The sequence below is a fragment of the Silurus aristotelis genome, assembly GCF_946808225.1.
Source record: "Silurus aristotelis genome assembly, chromosome: 3".
Taxonomy (NCBI): domain Eukaryota; kingdom Metazoa; phylum Chordata; class Actinopteri; order Siluriformes; family Siluridae; genus Silurus; species Silurus aristotelis.
This window is the reverse complement of record NC_139576.1, coordinates 9,120,098-9,134,428: the sequence shown is the minus strand read 5'-3', so window position 1 is coordinate 9,134,428 and position 14,331 is coordinate 9,120,098. Positions and strand designations below refer to the sequence as shown.

General features: G+C 35.8%; 1 protein-coding gene and 1 long non-coding RNA gene across 6 annotated transcripts in view; one reads left to right on the top strand and one right to left on the bottom strand.

Moving 5' to 3' along the window:
- Positions 1–1,766: 1,766 nt before the first annotated feature.
- On the top strand, positions 1,767–5,628 carry LOC310723805. The gene is made up of 2 exons (XR_014532786.1): positions 1,767–2,508; positions 2,561–5,628. It is a non-coding gene; the product is annotated as an uncharacterized lncRNA (long non-coding RNA).
- LOC310723689 (nectin-1-like) overlaps positions 1,777–14,331 on the bottom strand; it is a 62,418-nt gene continuing 49,863 nt past the window's right edge. Inside the window, exons 9-11 of one of the 5 annotated variants that reach the window (XR_014532743.1) lie at positions 9,218–9,384; positions 6,912–7,003; positions 1,777–2,185 (exon numbers count right to left, since the gene is read on the bottom strand). Coding sequence is in view for 1 of the 5 variants with exons in the window: in XM_083537069.1 (XP_083393195.1) it covers positions 14,310–14,331 (22 nt within the window). In the remaining 4 variants the exon portion in view is untranslated. Of the gene's footprint in view, positions 2,186–6,078; positions 6,767–6,911; positions 7,004–8,870; positions 9,385–12,176; positions 12,210–13,214 lie in introns of those variants that run through there. The other 4 variants (XR_014532744.1, XR_014532740.1, XM_083537071.1 and 1 more) reach the window with 4 other exon arrangements.

Here is a 14,331-nt window from a genome sequence, read left to right as displayed (position 1 = left end):
ATAGATAGATAGATAGATAGATAGATAGATAGATAGATAGATAGATAGATAGATAGATAGATAGATAGATAGATAGATAGATAGATAGATAGATAGATAGATAGATAGTCATTATTGTCATTGCATTGTACAAGTACACAGCAACTAAATGCAGGAATAAATCTATGCTTTGCGACTAGATGTGGCACAACACAGTCATGATTTAAGGTAGTCAGAGTAACTGAGAAAGACAAAGAACAGTGTGCATAAAATTGGCTTTGGCAAATCAGCATATGACCTCAATAATAAAATGTTAGCAGTAAGGATATCATAAACTCCAAAAAGAACAGATGATGCACTGTTACACCAAATATTTATATCCTATTTTTAACATCACTGCCGCTTTCACATGTCTAAAACATCTGTCAGCTGTGAGTTTCACATGACTAACATCTGACTAGGGAAAATCAGAAACATAACACTCAATGCAAAATAGTGCTGAACTTTATATAAAAAAAATTTAATTCTGAATCATGAAAATGTACTAAATTAAAATATTGTTTATACTGATAAATATTGAGGGAAATAAAACATTAATTTAAACTGAAACAAAAAGTAACACTCCAACTAAATACAAAAAGAGACACTAAAAATAAACAGCACATGGCATCCATTATTAGTTTCTAGACTCTGCTCTCGTACTGTATAACCAACTCCAAAAAAAAAAAATATTGGGATCGGTTGACCTCTAATATACAGTTGAACTTCCCTTTTTCCAAATTTCCCCCAAACATTTGCAGCAGAAGTATAGAAGCAAATGTTGGCAAAGGAAAGTATCAGGAGTACATTTGTTTAATTCTGGATAATTTTCAATTATTTATTGTTAAGTGCATTAAAAGCTTTCACTTTAAGTATACAACATTTAGGAGAAGCGTGACGTGTTTCCGCCAGGTGGGATTTGTTGAGACAGTTGAGCTAATAGCTAGTTGATTGTGTACAGACTAAACAACTGATCAGATAACAATAATTTGACCTTGAATCACCCCTGACTACAGTAGGTAAACATGCTTTGTCTTTTAAAAACAATGTTTTGTAGCTATCAGCTGGATTAGGGAATAGAAAAATAAGGAATTAGCAGTAACCATTTTTCGATGAACATACAGGCATTAAGAAAATATTCAGATCTCCTTTTCCAAATTATAGGTTGCAGCCTGATACTTTCAAATTGTTTTTTTTTCTCATTAATCTACCACATAATGGCAAAGTGAAAACAGAATTCTAAAAATGTCTGTACATTTCTTAAAATAAATAAATAAATAAATAAATAAATAAATAAAAAATCAATATCACATATACAATATTCACACATAGGAGTATTCATTATATCACATGTATGTATTCAGACCTTTTGCAATAACAATTGAAGTTTAGCTTAGGTGCCTAGTCTAATTTTGTAGACTTTTTAACTGGAAAATTTCAATAATAATAATAACATTCAGTAATAGACACATCCCAACTATCAGACCTGACAACAGGAAAACTAAGAGGAAAAAATAAAAAATGTAAATAATAATAAAAATTATATATATATATATATATATATATATATATATATATATATATATATATATATATATATATATATATATATATATATATATATATATATATATATATAAGAGGTGTAACCGTACACAAAATTCACAGTTCGGTACGTACCTTGGTTTTTAACTCACAGTTCGGTTCAATTTCGGTATGGTTAGTGGAAAAAATAGCAAAACATAAAATTGCTTGAGGTTTTTTTTTTATTAATGCAGTTTATTAATATTAACTTTTGTAAACATCAACATTTTCATCATCATCAACAGTTTACATTTTGGAAACAATTTAGTTGAATATTTTAAACAGTTTATTATTGTAGAATATTTTATAAAAATAAAATAGAATAAACCAAATTAATCTAATACACTTTATTATATTGATTGGTTTCAGTTTCTATTGATTTAAAGATATAAATAAACAAATATAAAACAGGTGAAATTTAAACCTTCAGTGCAACAAATGTATTCACAACGCCTATCTATTACTCAGCTATAAAAAAATAAATAAATTAAATAAATAATAATATTAATTTGTAATCATTCAAAAATTGTTTTACTGATGCGCCAAGCCTCAAACCAAGCACCAAAATCCACCATGCACACATCTGGAAATGAAAAAACACAGTAACTTTAGAACTCTTACAAGAATATTTTTTTGTTGCAATTTGAACAACTGTAGTATCAAACTGCAACATAAATTTGAAAAAAGTAAAGAGTGTTTGAATACTTTCTGAATGCACTGTATGAAATATGAACATCCGAGACCCTGTGATTACTTATTAAAATCTTATTTTGGTTATATTTTGGGTAGCTCAGTAGTTAAGATGGACTTCTGATAAAAAGATCATGGGTTTAAATATGGGTGTCTGACAAATGGCATAAATGTGATGTCAAGCTAGACATTCAATTAATACAACATGAAAAATGTGTCAACTGACACACAGGCACACAACATAACATTCAAAGGACTCTGACCCCAGCTTCTGAGCACGTTGGAATATGCAAAGAACGAATTTCACTCTGCTGTAATGTCAGTGGCGGGCCGTGCATTTGGTACCTGGGCCTTTAATGGGGACTTTACCCCACCTAATCCAGCTCTTAATACCACCACTATCACGTCGCAATTATAGAAACCATCAATACAATAAAAACTAAATATAATAACCCATGGCATTACAGAGAAAGTGGCATTTCACATATGGAGGGTAAATACCATTTTACTAAAGTAAGAAACCCAGTTAAGACTCCAAACCTCTACACTACCTTCGCGACTGTGCCACCTACATCATCTGGAGCAGTTCAGAATCAATATTTGTCTAATAACATGACAAAAATATTTAAAATATAAATAAAATATACCCTACTCATCAGAGATGCAGACTCATAATTTGCACCGCTCCTTAGAGGCTGTAATCCGCTCGTATTCACTAGTCTGGAAGTGGTGGACAAACCCTTTCCTGGGCTCAGACAAGCTAGCTAGCTTCAGGGTTGACTGACCTCCTCACGAAGTCTAGCTTTCTTCAAAATGGATTTTTAAGTATGTCCACGACCAAATAAATTTATCTTCCTCCGTAGGAATAAAAAACTCTAACTCAGATGTATTAATGTGTGCAGAGCGAATATGAAAGCTGATTGGTTAAAGCAGAGCTATTTATTAAGGAGACTATGGTAAAAAGGCCAGCAGTACTGACTTTGAAGACCCTGGGCAGATTAGATTGACATGGCAGCACATAGAGGCTGAAATCTGATTGAACAAAAAATCTAACCTCCACATACACGTACTGGAAGCAGTGCAGCCAAGAGAAACGCTACGAAATGAAGAGAATAAACTGTTGGGAATAAATTAATACAATTTCATTGAACAAATATTAGAATTTAGGTTGTAAATGTAGGTCAGTGCTTCTAATAGTGTTTAGGCCAGCAGAGAAGGCTTTGTTGGCCCTGACCGCCTGCCAGTGTGTAATATGTGACAAATAAAGGCTATTCTATTCTATTCATTCTAAAACACTGTTAAGGTGTGAGATCATATGTCAACAATATACCAGTTTAGCCACATTTCCTTTCATTTTAACTCTTAAAAGATCAAAAGGCATTGTTAGTTCTGTCTATCACCTGACAGGCAGTTTTGGAAACTTGTTTCTGTGTGCTAAAAATATTCATTAAACAATCATTCAATTACCCATTATCTTTCTTGACTGTACTTTACAAATACAGACTTCCTGGGTGACTGCAGACACCCTTTTGGATAGTTAAACAAAATGTAAATAGTCTTTACATAAGGTTTTTACTCAATGCTGTTCAGTGGAACCTCGCATAACTCGTTCCAGAATCTTAGTCGTAATGCTAAAAATTTTTCCCATATAAATGAATGTAAAATACGATAATGCGCTCCATGCCGAAAAAATACTCAAATTATTTTATATGTAACATTTATTTAAAGAAAATTACTTATAAATTGTTAAGGAGCGTAAATCATCTTTTGGGACATTTTTGCAAGGGTTATTAAACTTTGCACACAAAAAAAAAGTCACAAATAATGTCTGAACACAAGCAACACTAACATTCTAGCTGAACGAGTGCTAAACACAGAGTGATGTAGCACTGGCACGGAAAGTGACACTTTCACTCGTTATGTGAAATGTCGCTCGTATCTGTAAAATAAAAAGGGACTGGTGTCAATTTAAATCCCTCTTAAGTACCAGAATTGTAGTTGATGTTTACCTTCTCTACCTCAGCTGGTATCTCTGGAGTCACTTGTCTGCCAACATTGGTTTTATTTAGCTCTGCAGTGGTATGTGCAGAAATGGGGTTGTTCCCTCTTCGTTCTTAGTAAGAATTTTGTATCATACATTCCTTTTTGAAATCCTTTATAGCTGCTTGTAGTTATCATCATGTTCATGATGGCAAACAGGTCAATAGAACATTATGATATTATAGCCACTTTTAAAATGTATTCATTTATCACAGTTGTACCTCATAACTATTGGCTAATCTGGATTATGTAACAAATCCTCTGGGACCATTTGGTTTCTTTTTAGCTCCCTGTAATGTATTCGCAGAGTGCTGTATCCAAGTATGGTAACAGAAAGTTGAATGCAAGGAAAAAGTGTGGAAGAAAATGATGCACAGCCAACTGAGAGGACCGCAGGATTGAGAGACAACGTTTTAGAAACATGTTCATAGGAGGGACATGGGGTATATCAGTAGGAGAATGCTGAGGATGGAACCACCAGGAAGGAGGAAAGAGGAAGGCCAAGGAGGAGGTTTATGGATGTGGTGAGGGAAGATATGCAGGTAGTTTGGTTGAAAGAGGCAGATGTAGAGGACAGGGGGGTATGGAGGCGATCCGCTGTGGCGACCCCTAATGAGAGAAGCCGAAAGAAGAAGAAGAAGATATAGGGAACCTACAGCTTCCCCATATTGGGTTGACACCGCGTAAAAGTAAAGGCCGTTATTATCTGCAATTGAGTGAATAATCATTGTCTTTTACACTGCTGGAAAAAGGCTCCTTCACTGGAAATATTCTAGAAGGTAATGTATTTGTTAAACAATGTTAAACATTTACATGTGATTATCTTCACATCAAACTACACAAACATGCTGTGGAAACTGTCTTCAAAATAGTTTATTTTACAAACATCTGCAATGTTTCCAAAGCATACATTAGCATTTAAACCAGTTTTTTCGATTCCACTTAAATGATACTAGACCATGTACTGCTAAAAAACACTTTACAAATACAGTACATCATGAAAAATATCGCTATGATCTTGGTTATGAAAAGGGCGATGTGAAAGGAAGATTTTCACAGTTTCTGCTGCTTGAAATGTAAAAGTAGAGTAACTTTAATTTCATTACAACAAAACCATTTGAGTGTTACAGAAAATGAGCAGGGTTTAAAAATTGTAAAGAACAGTTAAATATTTTGTAGTATAAATAAGCGAAGTGGTCGATAAATCTTTTGGTTGGTATGATTTTTTTGAAAAATTGAGACAAGCCACTCTGAGCCACTCTAATTTAATACTATGTTGTGTCATACTATAACACTGCGGCATGAAGCAAAGTCTTACTTAAACAGTACAGAGAGAGGGAAGTTCTGCAGCCCAATGTTAAATCAGGTGTGGGACACACGTGATATAAATAAATTCTAACAAAAATGAAAACGTATCACGTACTTCAAAATTGTATCTTCCTCAGATATACACATTGTTCTCAGTCACTTTTAAACAAGACTGTTTTAGTGGACTATAAATCCTGTGCGATCCAGAATGAAAGCTCAGTCGTGTGGGTTGGATAAGAGAGAACTGTATTGTAAGTAACAATAATATGTTTAAATTCCTTCATATGTTTATCAGTAATAGCCGCTGTATTTAAATGATCTATAATTGGTGTAATATCGAGTGTAGTATATCTTTTTGTATGTTCTGGTCTGAGAAGATGCTAAGCTATATGCTGCTAAACCAATTATATATATATATATATATATATATATAAAAACTTTTTTTATTTGTACGTCTCAGCTAGCAAATATTTGTGATGTACCTTAGAGAATATATTATAAATATTATGCACAACAAATGTTTATATAGTCTTAACCAGTATTCTGCATCTCATTTACATGCATAATATCAGCCTCATATCAGCCAATCAGCCAGAATGCCTTTATTTTTAAATCAGCTTTTATTGGCAACTAAAAATCCCATATTGGCCGTTCACTAGTGATAAGGCTGATGTGTTTTAAATAAATGCCATTTACTTTGCCTTTTAATTATTTGATCTGCATCTATATATAGTAGCAGTTACAAGTTTCTTTATTTGTATTATTTTTATCATTATATATAAATACTGAAGCGATCCAAACAATGAAAGAATAGCACCAATAATATTGTATGTTCCCATCAAGTGTTTAACAAGAAAAATGTGTATATATAAAACAATTATTTAATTATGAGACCTGCGTAAAGACTACTTTCTATCTTTGACTTGACACTCACAACTGTCTAGCAATGTACAGTCTGAATAAAATCATTAAGCTGGCCGATGACACGACCGCAGTGAGTCTCATCAGCAAGGACGACGAGTCAGCATACGGAGATGAGGTGGAACAGTTAACAGCCTGGTGTGGTATGACTTCAGGAAAGAGCATCCTGAGCAGCTGCATCAGCACCGTCTCGGATCACAAGACCCTACAGAGGATAGTGAGGACAGCTGAGATCATCATCTGAGTCTCTCTCCCCTCTATCATGGACATTTACACCACACGCTGCATTCGCAAAGCCAACAGCATTGTGGACGACCCCGCGATAAGTATAAACAAAAAGGTGTTCTTACCACTGATTTACAGTAAAATCATCAGACAAATCTACCATAGCTCCATCCAGAAATAGGCCCTTTCACACATATTTGATCTGGTAACCCGGCAGCTTTATGATGCATTTGGGGGGAAAAGAAAAAAAAAAAGGATTTTTTTTTAATCTGCTATTCTGCAAAACAAACATGTTAAATCTTAGATAACTTATTACTTATTACTTGAATGTACTATTCCATGTCTTATTTTAAAGAGACCTTGTACTGTGATGTTTGTCAAACCCATACTGTATAGTTCTTTCATTTTCGTATCCTTTACAGTGAAACAGTACATATTACACTGTCTCCTCTTGACTTCAAAATAGTCCTGTTTTGGGTTTTCCTATAATATGTAGTGAATGATTAAAACCTGAATGCCCTATTTTAAGTCAAGTATTAATTATGTCCTCTATTCTTTGATTGCATACTGTCATTCTTTGTTAACATGCTTTTGTGTACCAAATACAGTGGGGGAAATAATGATTTCAACCTCTGCTGATTTTGTGAGTTTACCCCCTTACAAAGAAATGAACGGTCTAGAATTTTTATGGTAGGTGTAACAGAGAAAGACAATATAAAAATCCCCCCAAAATATCATTAAAGAAAGGTTATAAATGAATTTGTATTTGATCCCCTACCAATCATCAAGAATTCTGACCCCCACGGACCCAACTTAGTCCTTTCACTTTAGGAAAGTACTCCTAATATCAACTCGTTATGTGCATAAAAGACGTGTCACAGAATCTCTTTCATCTTTTCAAACCATCAGCAGAAAGCTTGGTGAGAAAGAAACCACTTTTAATTTGAAAATTTAAGAAATACAAGATAAGTCATTTGCCCTCGCTCTGGAGCTCCATGCAAAATCTCACCTAATGGGGTAAGAATGATTCTGAGAAAGGTAAGGAATCGGTCCAGAATTACATGGGAGGAGCTTAAAGATCTCAAGGAAGCCGGGTCCACAATCACCAAGAACACATTGGTAACACACAGAGGTCTCTCTGCTCAAAAAGACACATGTACAGTCCATCTTAAAGTTGCCAACAAACACCTGAATGATACAGTGAAGGCTTGGGAGTATGGGTTGTAATGGTGTACTGGTACTTGTACTAGTTTAAGATGCATATTCCCTTGTTTTTTTTGCATTACACAAAAAATAGACATTGAAGAACTCAGTCTTCAGTTTCAGTCTGAAATCATTTAGACATCTTGAGTAATCACAGTTAATTTTCAAACAATTCACATACGTTTTTAAATGTAACAATTTATGTTAGTTAAAATACTCATTCAGGTGAGTTTGAACAAATATGCACAGAGAAAACGTTTTATATTTATTTCATACTTCTAAACTACACATTCACTAAGTGAACTGGGAACTTTTATAGGCAAGATACACATTTAATAAGATACTAGTACCTTTTATTCCTAGCTAATAAGGTCATCGTTATGACAGAAACAAGTGTAAAGAGGCTATAAGACAAAAATAAGCGATTAAACAATAAAGGCCTTATAGTTTGTAAATAGCCTACAAGTCCATAACTAGTCATTAACAAAAGCAGTTATTAGCAATTTCTTACTTTCTAATTTCTAAACCCCTAAAATAAAGTGTTACCTTATATGTTGAAATGTGCTGTTAATCATCTTTGAATTAATAATAATAATAAAAAAAAGGACACAAAAATAAAATAAATAATAATAATAAAAAAATCCAAGAATTGAGCCTCCAGCATTCCAGCAGTGTGTCCCAAAGGGAAGGAGGAAGTAAGGAAGAAAGAAAGGAAGAAAGAAATCTGAATCTCACACTACAGTCTTCCTCTTTCAGTTTCCACCATCTTATTCTTTTTTCAGTTCTCGATCCCATCCTCTTATTCTTCACCTCCAAAGCCATCCTCCACCGATTCGGGATGGAATTCAGGTTTGTGATCCGCATATTAGATTTTGCACATGTACGCTGGATGCCCTTCCTAATGTAATCCTCCCCATTTATCCGGGCTTGGTACCGGCACTAAGGCTTGTGCAACCCTAATGGCTGGGTTAAGTTCAACGATATGGATACTGTGGCATATGGACTTCCCTGGAGAGGCATGGCAGACAATGGAGTGCACGTTCCATGTAGCACTCCTCCTTGATCTGGTCCCGCTCCCTCCCCAAAGTCTCCCTGGCATCATACCTCTCTTCCGGGGCTGACAGGCTGAGGAAAGAGCTTGGCTTAGCAGCCCCCCTGCAGGGCCCAGGGGACGTTTCAAGATGTTATCCAGGGTCAACAGGCATGCCATATATTGTTCATGACACACCCTAAAATACCAACCAAGAGCAAAGGCAGTGCAGAACAGGGGTCAGGGTCACGATCAGGACTGGTACGGGTAAAGGAGCAGGAACAGTGACAACTGTTCCTGCCCCACTACTCTCCTTAGATGTGCCCACTTTGTCCTGGCCTGCCTCTGTATGGTGTTCTCTCGGCCTGGGGATCAAAGAAAATCAAAGAAGAAGAGTAAGAACAGGCGCTTTGAGGATTTGAATTTGGACTATAGTTAATGTCAACAGTCTGCTACACTGACTCAGGACTACAGTTTGCATCTAATCATCACTGTACAACTCAACATCATTTATATTTAATAAAGACTCACAGCACTTTTGTACGTCGCTCTGGATAAGGGCGTCTGCGCAAATGTAAATGGCGCAAATGTAAATGTAATAAATGGACATTCAGTGCCAACCAGATTATATCATCTCGGAGAGTTTTTCCTTGCCACAGTCGCCACCGACTCATCTGGGAAAAACTTACACTTATAAAGAACATTTTTATTCATTCTTTATCACCACATTATCTGTGCAAAGCTGCTTTTATACAATGTTCATTGTTATAAGCACTCTACATATAAAAATTAATTGATTTAAAAATAAAACTACTTATACATTTTTCCTGCGGGCTTTTGTGGGCAGGAGTGGGACAAAACTTAAATATTGCTAGCCGATGAAAATAAATAAATAAATGTGATATATATATATATATATATATATATATACACATATGACAGTGTGTTTCAAATAGTAATATATGTATAATTACCATTTGAAACACAGTGAAATTTAAAAAAGCTGAGACAATCCTATGGTCATATAAACCTGTAATTGAACCTTGCATGATGTTTATGTTGTTTTTTTTGAATGGTTAACTGAAACAACAAACAATTTTTGAGAGTAACGAAAGTCAAAAAGAAATACATCCTCTTTTCTGTCATAGGGCATTGTTTTAAATGTATGTGATAAAACATACTTCCTTTTTAGTTTGAAATGAAAGACAAACAATACTGTGTCGAACTTAACAACACAACTGTGTTTTTTTGGGGGGGAAGCAGTATTAAATGTGTTGAAAAGCTAGTGTCAAAAAAATATATATCCTTTCATAAGCACTGGAAAGTATAAGTTCAGAATAATTCGCAGTGATATACATGTCTGGAAATCTGAGGTTCAAAAACATTACCAGTGTAATTTAATGACCTGTTGGACTGCTTTACTGCTCAGACCAAACCCTAAATAATGTCTTAATACGGCTTCATGTGTAGCTCAGCAACATGCGTTCAGGAGCACTCTCTTTACAGCAACTCTTTGCAACTGTTTGTACTGCTTTAGATACACAGTAACGGATTAATTAATGCAGGGCCAGTGTTAGGCTAAAGGCTAACCTTTAATAAACAATAAATTAAGACGGCACCAATCAGATGGACGGCAAGCCGAGTTTCGTGCTGGCATAAATGCAGCTCAGTGCGTAAGACTTGCGGCAGTCTGTGTGTTTATATCAACATGGAATGGTGTAAGAACTCGTTTCCACCTACTGCTCACCATTGGTGGACTTTATGGTTGTGAGATGTAGTTGAGAGACCATGGTGGGTCTCATTAGCAAGAATGACGGGTCAAAATACAAAGAGGAGATGAAACAGTCAACAGCCTGATGTAACGTCAATAACCTGTCTCTGAAAGTTGACAAAACCAAAAGAAATGTTTGTTGACTTTAGGAGCGCACAGAGCGGCCATTCTCCACCAATCATCAATGGATCCTTCGTAGAGATCTTTAAGAGCACCAAATTCCTTAGTGTTCTGGCAGAGAACTTCACCTGGTCACTCAACACCAGCTGCATGACAGGCTGAGGAAAGCCAATCTTCCATCCCCCAGCCTGACCACATTCTACAGAGGGACCATCGAGAGCATCTTAAACAGCTGCATCACTGCCTGGTTTGGAAACTGCACTGTCTTGGATAGCAAGGCCCTACATAGCGAGAACAGCTGAATATCATCAGAGACTCTCTCCCCTCCATCACAGACATTTACACAACACACTGCATCGTGGATGACCCAACACACCCGTCACACACTCGGTTCCAAAGCATTCGAGCCTCACATGCTGAGTGTGCAACATCTGTTTTTTCAGGCTGCTCAATACACAGAACTAAACTGCAACTGCAACTCACATGCACACACTCACTCAACTGTGCGTTACTGAACTGTAACAACATGAACTCAAGCGCACACTCAATACTCAGCACCACCCATATTATATTTTATTATAAGTGCATAACTGTTTACATGCTGTTTTTTGCACAACCATTTGACTGCTGCCATTGCTGTTTTGCACAACCTTTTGTGTTTACATTGTGTTTATTTACAAGTAATCTCCTGTACTACTGTACTAATGCTGCTAATAACATTTAGGTGAACATTTTACTATGCCATTTTTTCTCTCCTAAATAATACTTATAATAGCCATGTAATGGCTGACTGCAAAACATTAAATGCAGGCAGAGTGCGGACACAATGAGTATCATGGAACAAACAGGTGATTGTTTTTCCATGTTGCCAATGGCAATCTCTGACGTTTTTGTGTTTCAGTGAATGCAGAGGGCACTAATCATATTGTCTGGCTGTTGGCATAAATAGTTTTGTGTGGTTATAATTTTAGCTGATTTAGAGAATTAACATGTTATAAATACTACATGAGAGGAAATTGTGGTAGCAAGAGCTAATGAGTAATTCTTTCACTTGACCGATGGTGATGCTTTTTTTTTTTTTTTCTTCACATGAAAAGCATTAAAAGCAGTACACAAAGATAAATAATAACCATAATAGGAAAAAGGAAAGTAACATAAGTACAGTAACAAGAGCAAAGAAAGCTGATAAAGAAACATACCAAGAAAAAATAAATAATAATAATTCAGACAGTACACAAGCTCTGAGGAGAATGATCTTCCAATCCTCTTTGATGACTTGTATTGCTGCATATGAGACATCTGGTAATCAGAATCCCCCTTTCACATTCAGGGAAAATACAGAGGGGTTTTTCCTACAGTGATGTACATTTGCATTTATATATTTCAATTGAGTCGTTATTTGGTTTTTATTTTAAGAAGTTTACAACTTTGTTTTTTAACAAATTTAAGAAATGCAAAAGCTTTAAGATATCAAAATTGAATATATGCATTCTGATCATTTTAACTGACAGAAAACATCCTGAAATGAAGCTAGATGCTTTAATGGTTTTTTTTTTTTAAAGATTTTACCAGGCCGATAGTGTAGGAACAAATTAAACATTTAATTCTACAGTATTTAACTTGAACTGGGTGTTTTATTTTTTTAAGTTGAACCAAAAATGGAACTAAACACATATTTGTCTAGTTTTTAATATTTGTATCTGATATCAACAGTAAGTCTCGACTCACAGTAACCATGCCATCAGAGCTTCAGAAACACTTTGTATTTTGTTGTTTCATTTTTTGCTGCAGATTTTATGATCACACTGCATTATCTTTTGTGCTGTATCTTAAAGAATCCTGTAACAAGCCTGTATATTTGTGTGATGCAGCATGCTATTAAGATGACTATTACAGATGCCTTGGGTAAGCCCCAAATCCCATAATGCCATACTCTCAAAAGGCTGTAATAGAAAATGCCCTGATCTAGAATATTGTATAAGGATGGAACTGTGCTGCTTTAATACTCTTTAGCAATTCAGACATTTCACTTATTATTCTGTTAATCAGTGAATTGCTGCGATCAGATGATCTGGTATAATCAGTGAATTGCAGGAATTGCTATAACCAGATTTTCAGTTAAATTCAGCTAGAAAAGGGGATTTTGTTTAAATAAAACTACTACTGTAGAATATGATTTTTATATGTTAGTAATGTGCCTAAGCACATCCACATTTAACTCACTGCTCAGAATTTACAGTATCCCCAAAGGCGAGTATGCACTTAATATTTCTGCAACTATTTTATTATATGTCCTCAAGTGTCAATACTATAGAAATGGAAATTGGATATACTTTAAATTAGTCAATATGCAGATTGTGGTAAAGGCTGCTGGATGTTAAAAGGCACTTCTTCACCTTCCACTTGAAGATGCCCTACAGGTGCTCAATAGGGTTCAGGTCTGGAAACATACTTGGCCACTCCATCACCTTCACCTTCAGCTTCTTTAGCAAGGCAGTTGCCATTTTGGTGGTGAGTTTGGGGTTGTTATGTTGGAAAACTGTCGTTTGGCCCAATTTCTGAAGGGAGGGCATAATTTTCTGCTTGAGAATGTCACATGTTGCAATCTATGCTTCCCTAATATGAACCGCAGCTCCCCAGTACCAGCAGAACTCATGTCGCCCCAGACCATGATGCTACCACCACCATGCTCGACTGTAGGCAAGACACAATTTTTTTTAACTACTCACCAGGGCATCGCCACACAAGCTGGACACCATCTGAGCCAAACAAGTTTACATGGTTCCAGTAATTCATGATCTTGGACCGGTTGTCTTTAGCAAACTGTTTGCAGGCTTTCTTGTGAACCAGCAGAGGCTTTCTTCTGGGACAACAACCATGCAAACCAACTTGTTGCAGTGTTCGGCGTAAGGTCTGAGCACTGACAAGCAGACATTCTGCTTCTGCAACCTCTAAAGCAAAGCTGGCAGCACTCATGCGTCTCTTTTTCAAAGCAGCTTCTGCACCTGACGCACAGCACGAGGACTCAACTTCTATGATAGACCCTTGTGAGGTCTGTTCTGAGTGGAACCCATCTCGGAAAACCTCTATATGACCCTGGCCAATGTACTGTAACAGTTTCAGGGTGTTACCGATCGTCTTATAGCCTCAGCATCTTTGTGGAGGGAAACAATTCTAATTCTCAAATCCTCTGAGAGTCTTTTCCATGAGGTGCCATATTGAACATCCAGTGGTCAGTATGAGAGAATTGTACTCAAAGCACCAAATTTTAACTGCTCTAATACAAGATACAAAAATTTGTATGGTTCTGTCAAGCGGATCAAAAACATGAACCGGATGAATAGGACATGTGGCTTTGCCTGGTTACATAATGTACAGCTGTTATCACACAGTGTGTACTCACTTTTGTTGCCAGTTATTT